This window comes from Papaver somniferum, chromosome 5 (genome assembly GCF_003573695.1).
Source record: "Papaver somniferum cultivar HN1 chromosome 5, ASM357369v1, whole genome shotgun sequence".
In the NCBI taxonomy this organism is placed as follows: domain Eukaryota; kingdom Viridiplantae; phylum Streptophyta; class Magnoliopsida; order Ranunculales; family Papaveraceae; genus Papaver; species Papaver somniferum.
In genome coordinates, this window is record NC_039362.1 from 183,018,934 (window position 1) to 183,034,973 (window position 16,040).

Genomic DNA, 16,040 nt, shown 5'->3' on the forward strand with positions numbered 1-16,040 from the left:
AGGATGGTTGAGAAACAATATTCTCATGAGATGAATTAGAAAAAGTGGGTGATGCAAATATTTTTGTGGATGGCCTAGAAATGGGTATGGTGATACATACTTGTTGCTTGGCAGCAAATGGGAAGCTTGTTTCTACGAACTTGACGTGTCGAGAGATATACAACCTTCCTGTAGGTAGATGTAAACATAGATATCCTTTGTGCGCACCACTGTAACCAATGAATACACACGGTAATGATCTTGGTTCAAGTTTATTGGTGACATATGGGCGAAGGCATGGGTAACATAGACAGCCAAAAACCTTTAGAAAGGAGCAGTCAGGTTTTTTGTTGTATAGGAGTTGGAGTGGAGATTTAGCTTCATGTTGGGATGCAGGTAGTCTGTTAATACGATAACATGCAGTTGAGAAAGCTTCTACCCAGTATGATTTTGGCATGGAGGCATGAAACAAGAGAGCTAATCCGGACTCAGTAATATGTCTAATGCGTCTTTCAGCAATGCCATTTTGAGAAGATGTGTGAGGACACGAAAATCTATGTATAACACCAGAATTATTAAGAAAAGAAGTAAACTTCCTAAACTCTCCACCATTGTCAGATTGAAAAACCTTGAGTTTATGATCTGTTTGATTTTCTATCAGCTTTTTGAATTGAATAAAGATGGGAAAGGCATCTGATTTTCTAACTGTTGGATAAATCCAAGTATAGTGTGAGTAAACATCTAGAAGAAGAAGATAATATCTAAAACCATCTTTTGAAACATGTGGTGAAACCCATAAATCAGCAATAATTGTACTACTAGTAGGAAATGGAAGTTTATGACTCTTGCTCATATGACAAGACTGAAAATAATCAAACTTCTTATTTGAAACAAGAAGGGAAAGATTTTTAATCATCCTAAAAACAGTGCGAAGCATTGGGTGACCCAATCTTTGATGTCATAGAGGGACTGTATTGGATAGTAGAGCAGCTGGTGTTGTATGTTGAATCTCTCGAACAACATCAAATACATAGAGCCCATTCTTAAGTCTTCCTTGCAACAGGGTTGTCCCCGACTGGATTTCCTTCGCAAAAAAAGAAGTTGCATAGAATTCAAAGAAAACGTTATTATCTTTGACCGAAAGTAAGTTGGTCTTTATTTGAGGGACATGGAGAATATTATTTAACTGAAAGGATCTGTTATTATGAGAAAAGGAAGCATTACCAATATTTTCGATATGGAGAGCCTCACCATTTGCTATGCACACTTTTTCAGTGCCATCGTACTCATGCCGAATGTTGAGATTGTTCAGATTTGCAGTCAGGTGATGAGTTGCACCTGTATCAGTCACCCAGTTGTTATCAGCAGGACCACCAGGGAGAGCCAAGTATGCAGCTGACTGTTTGTTGTTGTTGTTGTCCATTTTGTTACGAAACCAGCAGAATCGAGCATCATGATTCTTGCGTTTGCAGATCTCACAAGAACCTTCACCTTGATACATGTTTCTAGGATGACGGTTGGATTGATTTTGTGGACGATTGTTTGGATATCTCCTTTGATCTTGCTTTTGAAATGGTCTGGAGTTTGATGAGGCAGCAACATTGGCTAGCGGTTGTTGCAATACGACTAACTGTTGTTCAAGACGGAGATCAAATGAAAGCAGATGAGCTTGAAAAGTATCCATGTCGATCTTGTCGACTGTGACAATGGAGTCATAAGCCTGATCTAGTCCAGCTAGAATTGATTCCTGCATATCTTCTTCAGAGAGAGGTTTTCCAGATGCTGCAAGTGCATCAAAAAGTTGTTTATTTTTCGAGAAATAATCTTGCATTGAGCTGTTACCTTTGCGAAGACTGTGTAGTTGTCTTTTCAGGTTCATTTGATGAGCTTTGGTTTTTGGTGCATATCTCCTTTGAAGGGCTTCCCATACAGCTTGTGATGTTGAGAGACCTGCAACTCAACCTAATACACCTTCAGATAAAGAGGAAAGAATCCACCCTAAGAGTATTTGGTCTTGTTCCTCATATTTTGCATAAGCAGGATTAGGAGTTGGTTGTGCACCTTCTTGGGTAGCAGGTATGGTTTTTGCTGGTTTTTCAATTGTACCATCAACAAAAGCTTGTAATTTGTAACCTTTTAGAAGAGGTTTGAATTGTGTCACCCATAGGAGATAGTTATTGTCATTGAGTTTGACACTGATCAGATGGTTGATGTGTATTTGATGAAGTGTTGAAGTTTCAGCCATGGTGAAAGAAAAGAAGTGTGAGTTTTGGATCTTTAGACTCGATACCAAGCTAGGACAAGATGTTTTGGTGAAATGTTCCACACATAATATTGTGGATTCTCATTCAATATAAAGAGCCGTATACGGCTATTATTACAGAAGATATTGCAAGATTGTATACCAAAAATACAAGATTGATAGACATTAGAATGTCAACATAATATGACAGTTATAACAACTGTAGTTACTGCTTTGAATGAGTGAGGATAGCTGTATCCTTAACAGTGACTACTAAAACAATACAGAGATGCGGATTCAGAGATTCCAAGCACAGTAGCACCGTCCCTTTCTCAAAAAGAATACAGAATTTGGGACCAAGATATTCCACCAAACTTTAAAGGGAAGGCAAAGAGCCAAGCGAAAGGAACATTGCTGTGTTATTGCAACTAGAATCCTCAAAAAGCATATGGAAAGCAACGGAGACTGACTTGTGAGACTAGCAAAGTCCGCGACAGTCCTCAAAATTATAGTCTAATGACTCGAAACGTGCGGAGCCAAAATACCCAAGATTTGATGCATTTCATTTGGTCATTTGAACTTCTAAAATACCGGTAGAAAATAATCAGTAAAAGACAGGATTTTTATCATCTTCTAGTAAAATCTTACCCCAAAGTCAAACAATCAAGGAGAATTCACCATCAATAAAACATTAAAAACTATATCTTCACAAGACCAAAATCTGTGAAAACCTTGATGGTTAACTTTAAAACACATTAATCCATTGTATTTTGTTTTGATTTTCATATGAAAATCACCACCAAATCCCTGCCAGAAGGATTTTTCTGCTTCCAAGTTCCAATTATGTCTTAAAAAAAAAAACTACTAGTAAAAATCCATTCCTGCAAAACAGATCATGGTGCTCATGCAAAAAATCCCCTTAACCTACCAAACCAAACCTCATCAAATCCCTAAAATTACACAAAAGAATACTCCTAATTAAAGGATCAATGGCCCATTAATTTTGTAAATTTTCAATCATGCCATTACTATTGTTGCTGTCTTGGTTTGTGATCTTAACATCTTCATCAACATCAGATTTCTTGTTCTCCTCCTCTGGGATGCTTTTGATGTATCGATTGACTGGGTGTTTAATAGCATTAAGATGAACTTTTCGGAGAGCAGCTTTACCAAGATCAATCCCACAGTAATGAGAGAGTTGGACTAGATATAACAAGACATCGGATAATTCTTCACCTAAATGTTGTTTCTCTTCATCTTTCCAATCTGGTAATCCTTTTGGTACTTCACCTTTCCACTGAAAACACTCTGATAACTCTCCCACTTCTCCTACCTGAAACTCAGAGAGACAGATAATGAGATAAAAAAGAGATCTTTATAATCGTTTTGGGTACAAGAGAAAGTGAGTTTTCAAAGGACAAAACCCAAAAACTAAAAATAGTAAAAAAAAAAAAAGCCTCTGCTTTTCTTTCTTCTTATCTACTAGTATCATCTTTCCAGAGCAATAATACAGTGAATCTGATGATTTTTCAAACCCAAAATCAAAATTCTGACACATGGGTTTTTGATTAAAACATCCAAAAAAGATGATTATAAGAAAAAAACTTGATAGTATGATAAGATTATTACCAGAGCAAGAAGAAGATTTCTTGGACTATGATACTTTTCCCAGTCTCTTTCTTTAGCAAAATCCACCATTTTCTGCCTCAAATCCTCAAGACTAACAGCACCGCCATCTTCTTTTGGAACCTCTCCTGTCATCTCTCTATTTTTCACGGAGGTCTGTGATTTAGGAATTTGGTAATTTTTGTTTGTTGGATTAAAGAAAGAGGGTTTTAAAGAACTTCTTACCTTATTTCTGCACTTTCCTAGTACATTGTGTTTTATAATACCAACCAAAAGACTTCCCTGTTTCATATAACAGCAAAACAAGCTATCCAGCACGTTTTGATTTGCCACCTATCACTTTTGTGACAAAAAAAATCTTGACTGATCATATGCTCCATGACGTATCTTCAACCAAAGGACGCCACTTGATGAGTAGCGTTTTTGTTTGCACACTTTTTCTTCATCTAACCGCATGGAATCTTGTGCTGCTGGCTGAGATTGGTGTGCGGAGGACAAACTCTGCTATGCCGGTGTAGTGGAATTTCTGTAGATTCGTAAATTTTTTTCCTTCCCCAAAAGCGTGCGTTTATGGTGCGACTTTCCAGACGGGGCAATTCAGATGATTCAGATTTATGCACGTCTAGAACACGAATGAATAGTGCCACGTGTACTCTCAGGTATTATCTCGATCTGTTGTGGACTGTAGGATTTATAGGGGACCACACGGTTCTCATCCACCAATAATGTTAATAGCCCCACCGTTGTAAAAGCCTCGAATACCCCATCACTTAAAGCTGCATTTACCTAGTGAGGCCGGTTCCATCGGGGGTGGCTAACGCACTCATATTCATATGCCAGGCCAGGCCAGCATTATGCTAAAAATGATAAGCAATGGAGTCTCAATTAAGCGGTAGGCACTTGACACTCGATCGCTAGTAGACTGCACGGTTCGGTTGAGACTTGATCGTCCACGGTCGCTGCTCTACCGTATATAAAAAGACTCATACTTTCTAATTTTTATTCAAACAAAATTCTTTTTCTCTATTTCACTGAGCAACTTAACGCGAATTTTTTGCTAAAGTTCTTTGAAAAGGAGTTCAAAAACAACTTGACAACAAAAAAGAAATTGAAAAGACAAAAACAAAGAAAATCTATTACCGCAATATTTGATGGCGTCTGGGTCCGGGATAAAGAAAAGAAATTTGCAAAATGTTAGACAACTAGTTGGTCCTGATATATTACCTACGCATATATCTAATCATCCCGAGCGAGTTGGTTTACCTAAACTACTACGTGGATGGTCTGAGCTCACAGCATTGTTTGGCGTCATCCCTGAAGCTGTTCAACACTCCTTGCGAAGATATCCTTGGAAGCGTTTATATTTTATGAAAGACAAAACCACATGACCCAAGTTGTGCGAGTTACAGTAAATATCTGGTGAAACACTGCAAATATGTTTTTTGCAAGGATTTCGAATTTGGTCAATTCAATTGTTAGTTTGATTAATATTATATTTTGAGCAGTGCTTTCCTATGCAGCTTTGCGAGGAAGCTAAATAAGCAAGCGGGTTAAGAACCCTTGGATGATAATACATATGCAATTTTATCCATTGATGATGAATGTATAATTAACGGTTGATACAATTGTTAAGAAGTTATCTAATTTGATTTAACATAACTGAAATAGCCTTATGGACTTTCATATATTATTTATAAGGGACTCTTCTCCTTCGGATACACCTTCGTGAGGTTAAGCTCAGTATCAACTTATCGATCAGCTGTTGTGATATAAAAATAAACTATTATCAATTTAGATTTTCGGTTTGTCTCTCTACATTCCTTCTTCCTTGAATAAAACCAATCTTAGGTGACATGTTTTTTTATGACCTCCATCCCTAGTATTGGAAATGCTCAAACAATCCAATGTACAATTTTAGCCACCCACTTTTGAAATTATCAAAGGCAGCATCTACATTAAGTTTGATCCAATCAGCACCAGGTGGAGTCCACTTTGCTGGCATCTTCTTGTTGTGAATAATATGACCTCGGTGCTCTTCCTCCGGTAGAATAGGCATTAAGTAATTAAACCATAAAATGGCTTCTTGAATTATAATTTGAATAGACCGGTTTTTGCTATTGAACACTTTCTGATTCCTATTTTTCCAAAGGGCCCAAGTCACACGACTATCCATTTTGAATACCGCATAGTTTCCTTTCTCATCTAACTAACTTGCAATGATTTGATTACTACTCGGTCCTAGATACTGCTCAGTTCTGCAACCCAACGGAGAACCAAAAAATAGAGTAACAGCCACCGGGAAATGAAAGAATATGTGTTCAATATCTTCAGTGGGTCCTCTCATAATCTGCATTCTTGATTGATACTAACAACATGCATTCCTAGGTTTTTAAATAAAGCTAAACCATCATGCAACACTCTCTATATAAAGATATGGATTTTAGATACTAGGTCTTAATCTCCCAAAACCTTTCCAAGGAAAGTTGTCTCTAGTGTTGTTAGTAGTGCTAGGTTGTTTCTCTTTAAGTGTTTTAATAAAGGATTTGCAAGAAAAAATACCATTTGGGTGTCGTTTCCATATGAGTTTGTCTACAATATATAACTTTCTCTGCCTCTGGGATATATATGTTCAGAATTTCGGTTGCAATATGATCTCAATTGTATATGTATATGTTCATTTTCCTCTACGAAAACCTTGTCACCCAGCTATTCAATGATCATTATGCAACCGAAGATACAGATAGGATCACCGTGATATGCAAAAAATTTATAACACGATATTTGAGAAAATCAATCTCTATAATAAAGATAAAGAAGTCGCTACAAACGCTTATAGATAACGATTTTTTCTATGACAACCAAAAACAGTGGAAACCTTGACCTCTAATTGAGAATGTCAAACTAGTTAGCCATCTTTCTGATAGTTAATTAAATACCGATAAAATAGGGTATTAAGTTACATATGTTATGCTTATATCTTTAAGTTCGGTATGACCTTGGGTTCTCTCTAAAATCATTATAAGTGGATGCAAAAAATTCCTGGTTCTGTCCAGGGCGTTTTAGCACTCATGTAAAATGAATATAACACCAAAGGGTTTTACTATATTAAAGAACCCAAATATGCATGTAAGGTTGCTACGATGCGTTATTAAATCTATCATAGATTACCAAATCCAATATATATTAAACTCTGGCTAATAGATGTAATACTCTTTCTCCATCCTTCCTTTCCATGTGATTCCAAACCCTAACACCGAATGAAACTCAGTATGCCCTATGAAGCCTATTCGGGCAGATAACTAACCTTTAATTAATCACCCTATCAACTTAATCTACATATCCCCTTTAGATGCATGTTCTTGCTTCTTTGAAGCCGTTTATTTTCTGCTTTTTAGGTTTTGAATCTTGTTTTAAGTTTAGATATTATTTATGGATTTTCTATTTCTTTGGATTGTTGAATAACGGCGTTCAAGAGATGAAACTGTTTTTTTTTTTCACAAGAACCTCATCTTCAACTTCTAAAGAAGCATCAGCAACAACATCTCAAACAACAATGTGTAATAATGCAACAATGACAGCAACTGCTAAAGACATTACATCGAATGGTAACAACAGATTCATACCACTTAGACAACCGATTCATACCTTAGACAGCCGATTATATATTCCGACCGACTTAGACATCCGATTCATACCTTTCCAGAAATTAGATACCACTTTAGATTAGTTCATTCATTTTTAGATAGTTTAATTATCATTCAAAACCTTGAGAAATGGTTATTTTTGAAGTTCATAACACATCTGCTATATACATTGGTTTATTTGTTTAGTTGCGTTCATAACAAAACTAACAGGGTCATTTAACCCAAACCTGTTAATTAGATCTTTGTTATTGGATAGGTTGATTTGGGTTCAGAACCAACTCTCTCCTCACTTTCCCTCGGATAACAGAAAAAACCCTTGAAATCTTCTCTGCTCAGATCTGTTCCTATCCATAGGTATATATCTGAGCATACCCGAATCACCCTAAACCCTTCTAGCTGATTTTTTTCTTTTTATTTGCATCAGTTATTAAATTTTTCTGCTAATCTGTTTTTCTTTTTCGAAATTGTTTTTCTTAGGGTTTGTGAGATTTGAATCTGCCGATGTTTGTGTTTCTTCAAAATTGATGATTATCAAGATAAGGGTGTTTGTTCTTGTTAAAAGAACAACATCTACTGCAAATACAAGTCTTACTTTAACTACAACAAAAACAACAACGGGTTCAAGATCTAGTTCATCAACAAGTTCTTCAACTACTACAAGTGATACTAAGACTCCATTGCATATTCGGTCCGATTCAGACCGACTCAGACAGTTTCCGACCGATTTAGAAGACCTACGTTACTTCAGATGTTGTTTCTTTGATTTATTTAACTCATGTTTCTTAGACTTACATGTATTAGACAAAACTTGGTTGGATCTTTTCAAGATCCCATCATTACTATGTGCAATGTGCGAATCAGTTTTGTTTAGTTTCAAACAAAACATATTTGGCCTCCTAATATGGTTTTGTCCTCTAGATTACATATTTTTACAAAACCTTAGTTGAATTTTCAGATGATCCCCCATTGCTTAATGCAGTGTTGCAAATTGATTTTCAGTTTGTCCCCTTGATGTGCTACTATTTCTTGGGAATTCTGAAATAATTGATGGGTCTGTTAAGATAGGTTTGATGATCAAGAGCTAGTGGAGATATTTTAATTTTGTTGACTGTAAAATAAATTTGAACAAACACCGTAACAATTCCGATATTTTCAAATCGGATTTAATAATATATGTTTGAGGTACGTCTCTCTTATGAAAAATAAAAGAAAGTTGGTTTAGATTATAATCTAATTAAACGCAAAAAAAAAAAAAATATATATATATATATATATAGTGTTAAATGATGTAATTGTTACAATCTTTGTCGTTTATCTAATAGAAAAAAACAACCTCCGTATATCCGAAAGGTGATTAAAATTCGAGGCTAATAATCCAGCGTTAAACTTAGTCACCCGCCCGGAGGAAAAAGAAATGAAAAGCATTATAAAAATGCGAAAATGTGTCACATGGCAAAAGTTAACCGATAAGTATTTTATAATACTAGCAGTTTGTTAATCAAATTCAACCACGGAATTAGAATATAGTATCATTTCATATCAAGAAATTCTACTGGAGTTGTCCAAAATTTGATTCCCAAATGATTTTGCTAAACTACTTGTTATTTTAATAGAAGATGGCTTTGTTACTTAAAAAACTACAAATTTATCTTAAGAAACATTAAGATATATTAGAAAAAGTTAAAGTGACCCTCATTCTCTTTTCTTCTTTGCCCCGCCCCTTTGTTAACTACAAATCAAAACCGTGGAAAGTTAAATTAGTAGTATTAGCGAAGTCAACATCGCAGTGATTCTAATTTTCTTAATTCTAAGAACAAATTAAGATTACGAAGATCTTATTAGAAAAGTCAAACTATTTAAAATCAATAGGAGGCTTAACTTCATGCAAACCAAACACATTAACACGGTTTTAAAATTAATTTCTTCTTCTAGTACTCGCGTCTCGCTTCACATATGTCAACTGCAAGTTGGTTGAGTCATGTAATGTATTAACAAAGCTGTGCATGTCACATGGAGCTATCAAATGCTAGGTGTTTTGATAGAACAAACCGTGGCCGCCGTTATAATATAAGGTATCTGGAGCGCCCTGCCTGACGCAAGGCTGGGCCTGGCTGGCTGTAGTTTAGTAATGGGTACTTTCATCTGCAAATTTGGGAATATAACTAGTGGTTTAGTATTCGCTACAGCTGCCTACCGTTCAAAAAAAAGAAAAAGATTAGCATAATAACGTATGAATGGAGGTCGTGCCACGCTAGGTCTCAAAAGATAAAAAGATTAAGGTCCATATCTAAAAATGTTCGGCTATGAAAGTTCCCCATCACAGGTTTATTCCTCTCCTCGGACCCAAAGATGAATGAAGGTCCATATCACTGCCTCGGTCCCCAAATTGAACTAAGGCCACGTTTATCTCCACAGGACATAAAATATTTATGAGAGGTCATTTTTTGACTAGTGACCTTCTCAAATTCTCGAGGATTCATTGTAATGCCCAATACAGCCGGGCGGAATTGAATTGGTCATGCGAAGATCAACTTTGTACTTATACTGCTGGCTAATTGTCTTCATATATGGGGCGTATATTCTGTTTTGGTGGTTGACGAATAATGTCAACTCGATTCAATTAGTCAACGCCAGAACAAAAAAACATCGTGTATATGGAACCTATGGAAGTAGATGGATTTGGATGGTGGACAAAGTCAAAGATTTTGTATATTTCTTATTCAAAACTAGTAATAAAAATCCAAGGTGACCAAACTTGTGGTACAAAAACCCCACTCAAATGTCGAGATTCATTAAAACTCCATCTTAAACTAAATTGATACAAAAACCTCAAATTTTAAAAACTTGATACAAAAACCCCAAATTTCAAAATTGGTTTCATCAAATTTTATGATGAAACCAAAAATTGGTTTCGTCAAATTTTATGAAGTTTCATCAAAATTTTACTTTTTGGGGTTTTTGTGTTACTTTTATTTTGGCGGGTTTTTTGTGGATGGATAGTGACACCTTTGGGGTTATAACTCGCGGACCATTTCTTATTAATTTCTTATTTTCCTTTTCAACACTAATGTTACAAATGTATATATCACGCCGTTATTGATTTGGAACCTAGTTAGTAAGTTCGCGAATGATTCGCGAATTTTTTCGTATCACGAATTTTATCGTCTTATTCGCGTACGTTTGCAACTCCGAACCCAAGTGGCGTATTATGTGGCATTCCCGGATTATTCGCGAATCGTTCACGAATTTTACGTATCCCGAATGATACGTCCGCTTAATTCTCCATAAATTCTTTAGCTTTTACTTTTCAAAGACTCCACTTTTTGGGCTTTACTGTCTCCCGAGCATACACGACCGAATATTAGACGTGTTGTAATTTTTATGAAACAAAAATGACTGAAGAGATTTGAAGGTGAAGGTGAGAGAGATCTCAAACTCACTAACCAAGCATCTAAACCACCATACGACGTCCTCTTGGATAACTAATGTTGTATATATTATTAATATCATCATATTGAGTTTATTTTTTCCTTAAATAACTCACACATATGCATAAAAATTGGTATATGACCTTATAAATACAAATTATTTGTTATATATAGATACCGAATTTTCAGAGCCGAACTCACATTTATAAATCGAATTATACACGTACGTATGCCGTTCCGAATTAATGACGAATCACGTCCCGTTGACCGAATTTTGGACCGAATCTGGATTTTACAAAACCGTATAATACTCGTACGTTTGCCGTTCCGTACGTTTGCCGAATCCCGAATTGCTAACTAGGATTTGGAATGCATGATCAATATTGACTTCATGTGGATTTACCTCTTTTTTCTTTTCTTATGACCTTTCACAACATTACTCATCTTTGGCGTCTCTCCAATTTCCGAAATTATTAGATCAGCAACTCAAGTCCTATGGTTCGAGAGAAAAGTCATTCGATTGATTTTCGTGGTCTATTAATATCTAAAGTCAAACCTATGAGTTGTCCAAGTCAAGCTGCCCATATAACATTAAGTCCGATGAGTACCGTGCTGCCGCCACTGCATTAACATATTCATACTCATTGTGGATGTAGAAAATCCTATTACTACATCCAATAGATCACAACTACACGCATAATAAGTAAATAAGCAAGCGATAGATAAGAACAAAAAATGTACGTGGTTTGGCATGATTACCTATATCCACGAGGTGAAATGATGATCTTATTACTCGATTCAAGGTTACAAGGTGATGATTCTTCCCACAAACTCTTTTCTCTTCCTTACAACGTTCTTAGTATTCTCTCTTTTTCTACTTAAATTGCTTACTTTTTCTCTTTACATGACTCTCCTATTTATAGACCTACGTGTTGATACAACCAAGTTATAGTGTGGGTCTCAGTGTATCTTCTTCGATGTTCTTGTCGGGAGTCTAAATCTGTTCACACTCCTCTAACGAGTGTATATTTCACATATTCTTCTGATTGGTTGATTATTTAACTGATGGTCCCATTACCCTTCATGTTTAGAATCACGACCCTCGTTACATAACTCCCTAAATTAAATCAAGGATGAAGATTGAAATGTGAAATATACACTCGTTAAGGAGTGTGCACGAATTCGCTCTCTCTTGTCGGATGATAAGTGATACTTCTTCTGATACTTCTGGCCCTATCTTGGTAAACGTAACTCCCGACATCCTTCTTCCCGATACTGATGTCTTGATGCCATGTGATCTGATGTCGCCTTTATGTCCTGAACCGAGCTTTGGGCTATTAGTCTCTGGTGTCACTTTGACTAGGTTTTTCTTATCTCCTTATCTACTTTGTCAGTACATTTATTGCTATGGTGCTGGACAGTTGTCTCCCCGTCACATCCGAGCTTCTCCTTGATTTATTGGGCCTATACCCAGAAATATGATTTGATGATACGCTCCCTTGTTTACTTCTGGTGATACATGGTTAAGACTACTCCACCTAGCCCTGTCAATTATTTACTCCTACACTCATAAATTTTACCACTCCAAGGTCTATTCTTACTGGCTGAAAGAACTTCGGTCACACAATCATGCAAGCATGATACTAATTGTGGTATACAGTATATGGTACAAAATAGACAAGAAAAAATGAATGACATTCATTTCAATTCTCTTTTACAGGGTTGCTTCGCTGTCGGTTGATTACCTCCCGGTAAAATTAAATCCGATGAAATCATGAAAGGGGTCTCTTATCAATACTAAACTGTAACTTTGATTTCTTAAGGTGCACCTATTTTACACACTTTTGCACTTCTTATTTGTTCTTACTAATGTACGTATACATTTTCTAAATACACGAGAGGGTGATTACTCTTAACCGCCCCAGTGAGTCTTAAATTACTGTTGTAGCAAAAATGTTCCGACAACACTCCTCGAGGTTTGTACTGAATTATATAATCTTAACCGTTGGATGAGTCAAGATTTATACCTGATGGATGAATTATAGACCGTTTAGATGATCCATAATTTTCTTCGTGATACGTTCCTGATGATGAATTTTTTTCCAACTCAACTCTCTAATGCTCTTGGATTTCTAATACTCTTGGCTTCAGGAACTTTCCTTTCTTATGATTCAGGTGTCATATCGTGATCACTTCTTACCCGTCGCGCTCGCGAACTCTCAAGCGAAGATCATGCACGCTGGTGTAAAATAATACTTTTATTACTTATTTGCGTCTCTTATCCAGTGAGGCTTTCCGAACCCTCACGATTTTTCTTCTTGGAGTCGTCATCCGGATGATGTCTCACTTTGGATGGAATTTCTGTTGTCACGTTCATCAGTGACAACTTTGCTTCTTTTTTTTCTTGTCCACCCTTGCATAGCTATCTGTCCTTGCATATAGTTCTTTGAGGTTTCCTACCGGTTGTACGATTAAGGATTTGAATACCCCAAATTCATATGGCAAGGCATTCTTGTATGCTTCACTGATGAGTCCAACATCAACCTCGCCAACTTCTTGACGAAACCGCTAGTTAAAAGATGCTAGAATTTCATTTGTTTCTTGACGCAATCCAAATAAGTGATTGTTTCCTTTTTTGCTTCCCATATTGATCTTATATTGCTCGAAAAATGCATCTGACAATATCCCAAAGTTCACAATTGAATTTGACTCCAACTAGGAGAACGAAGTCAAAGATTTACCTGTCAGTGTTACAGGAAAAATTCTGCACAACAACTCATCATATCCCCATAGACTCATTGATGATTGGAAATGTTGAACATGTTCCACAGGATCGCCACTCTTGCCGTCAAATAGCTCATTGAACTGGGGATGCACAAAGTTTGATGGTAGGCGGAACCGCCTTATTTCTTCGACGAAAGGAGAGTCCATTGACCTTTTCGTTGCTAAAACTTGTAGTATTTCTTCTCTGGATTGTTTTTGATCAATCACCTTCTCGATCATTTCACTTAGCTTTCTTTTATTGAGTTCCTCAATCTGTGATGAATCACCTTCAGTTTCTCGACGGAGTCGTTCATTTCTGACTAACTCCTCGTTCTTCATAAATTTTGCTTTCTCATGTTTATATTTATTCGAGTGTCGGTTTTCGTCATAATACTCCTTCCTTTTTCTCCCTTCGAGGTACTCTTTTCTTCTTCGATCGTTGAGGTATTGCTCCCTTTCGCGCCTGTTGTTCTGCCAATTGCTAGGTACGGATTGTCGCTCCGCCTCTTCGTTGAAGTGATTACTTTTGTAGCGGTGATTCGGCCTTCGATCCTCAGTAGCTTTACTTTCGGATGATATATGTCTCATGTAGCGATTATTCCGCCCCCATCGTTCCCGCCAACCCTCATGTGAAGGTCGTGCATGCCGGTGCAGAGTGACATTTTCCGAATGTTGGGTACTACCAGTTAGTGGTCTCTTTTCTAGAGATGCTTTCAGTAGTCTTTTTTCATTTTCTAACTCTTGCAATCTTTCTCGCAAAGTCAAATCCACGGGTGTTACCCCTGTCCTATCCGCTTGCACAAAACGCGAGGCCAAACGAAAGCCCATATTGGCGAGGGAGTTCGGACGTGAGTTTAGCGTACTTGTTTGGTGTTGATTACCACCCCTTGGAGATACGTTCAAATTGGCACCATCACTTAAAGGTGGAGTTGCGATACGTACCCATCGATTTCCTTTATTTATCCCGTGGGGATAAATTTTTTGCAGGGGTACACCTTGATGTTGTTGTTGCTTGTGTGGTTTCAACTCCTTCATGAAGTGGGTGATCAACGTTGCTATGATTCCCTTAGACTCTTGCATCCTTATTGTCGTTCCCATTATTTTGATTTTCCTGTGATTTTGTCATGGATCTTGATTTATTTTTTTTTTAGATTCCTTCTCTACCCCACGGTTGGCGCCAAAAGATGTTGTAGCAAAAATGTTCCTACAACACACCTTGAGATTTGTACTGAATGATATAATCTTAACCGTTGGATGAGTCAAAATTTATACCTGATGGATGAATTATAGACCGTTTAGATGATCCACAATTTTCTTCGTGATACGTTCTTGATGATGACAAAATTTCCAACTCAGCTCTCCAATGCTCTTGGCTTTCTAATACTCTTTATGAATGAAGTAAAGGAGGGGGTACCTGCAAGGACACTCTGATACCTCAATGAGTAAGGAGCCCTAAACAGATTCTAGTGGAGAAAAAAGGATTAGAAAATGTGTACCTTTATGGTTGAAATCCCTCCTCTATTTATAGAGTATAGAGGGTATGCATCCAGTCAATTATCTGTCTGAATTCATTTTGAGGATTTACCCAGACCAAATGCTTTCTAGTTTCACCTTTATTTAAAACTAGAATTATGTATCTAGACATTAAAAATGTACTTGACCCAACAATTGATCTTTATTCATTCCTCCTTCCAGGATGACCAGATTAATAATGTATTTGGACTAAATACATATCTAGATTAATTATAACTTCTTGGCTGGAACAGATTCATCCCCTTCCAAGATACAATGAACGCAGTCACATTTAATAAAGGTTAATAGATTTGGTTCTCAACCATTTATGGGTTTAGGCTTCAACCCATGACCCAGGATTTTTGTTTAATCCTAATGGGCTGAAGATCCTATTGAGGCCACTCTAGTTATATATGGTCCAAACAATTACATTCTTTATTTTTGAACGATTTTTTGGGCATCACTGTTTTTTTTTTTGGGACCATTGTTTTATTTTGGGTAAGACATTAGAAGTAAATCTAGGTCACCCCTTATCTAGATATTTCTATTAATACCTAAATTACCCTCCTGATTAATTTTGGATAATGGTTAGTGAAATCATTAGTGAAATAATTAAGCTAAAGAATTAGAATTATTGAGAGAGGAAAGTTAGAGAAGATGAAGAAGAAAAACACGAAAAGTAATTTTTTTTCCAATTCACTAAGCTTGAAAATGATGGATTTTACCGACCACAACAGGATGAAGAGTATTTGGGTACCCAGGTATGCTTCAAACTTAGATAAGGTTGGTTGAATTGGTCGAAATATTCATAAAACTGTAAAATTTTATAAAAATTTCCTGCTAGGT

General features: G+C 36.5%; 1 protein-coding gene across 1 annotated transcript; it reads right to left on the bottom strand.

Moving 5' to 3' along the window:
- Positions 1–2,822: 2,822 nt before the first annotated feature.
- Positions 2,823–4,173, bottom strand: LOC113283876 (dCTP pyrophosphatase 1-like). Its single transcript, XM_026533257.1, has 2 exons — positions 3,851–4,173; positions 2,823–3,554 (listed from the first exon to the last, which is right to left on the bottom strand). Exons 1-2 carry the CDS (start codon positions 4,136–4,138, stop codon positions 3,219–3,221), a joined length of 624 nt encoding a protein of 207 aa, XP_026389042.1. The 5' UTR covers positions 4,139–4,173; the 3' UTR covers positions 2,823–3,218.
- Between the last annotated feature and the right edge of the window lie 11,867 nt (positions 4,174–16,040).

Bases quoted from the DNA above. Each gene is read 5' to 3' on its own strand.
- LOC113283876 (XM_026533257.1), bottom strand. From the start codon at position 4,138: ATGAAACAGGGAAGTCTTTTGGTTGGTATTATAAAACACAATGTACTA. The intron at 3,555-3,850 runs GTAATAATCTTA...TCTGAGTTTCAG, and splicing joins GAAATCTTCTTCTTGCTCTG to GTAGGAGAAGTGGGAGAGTT.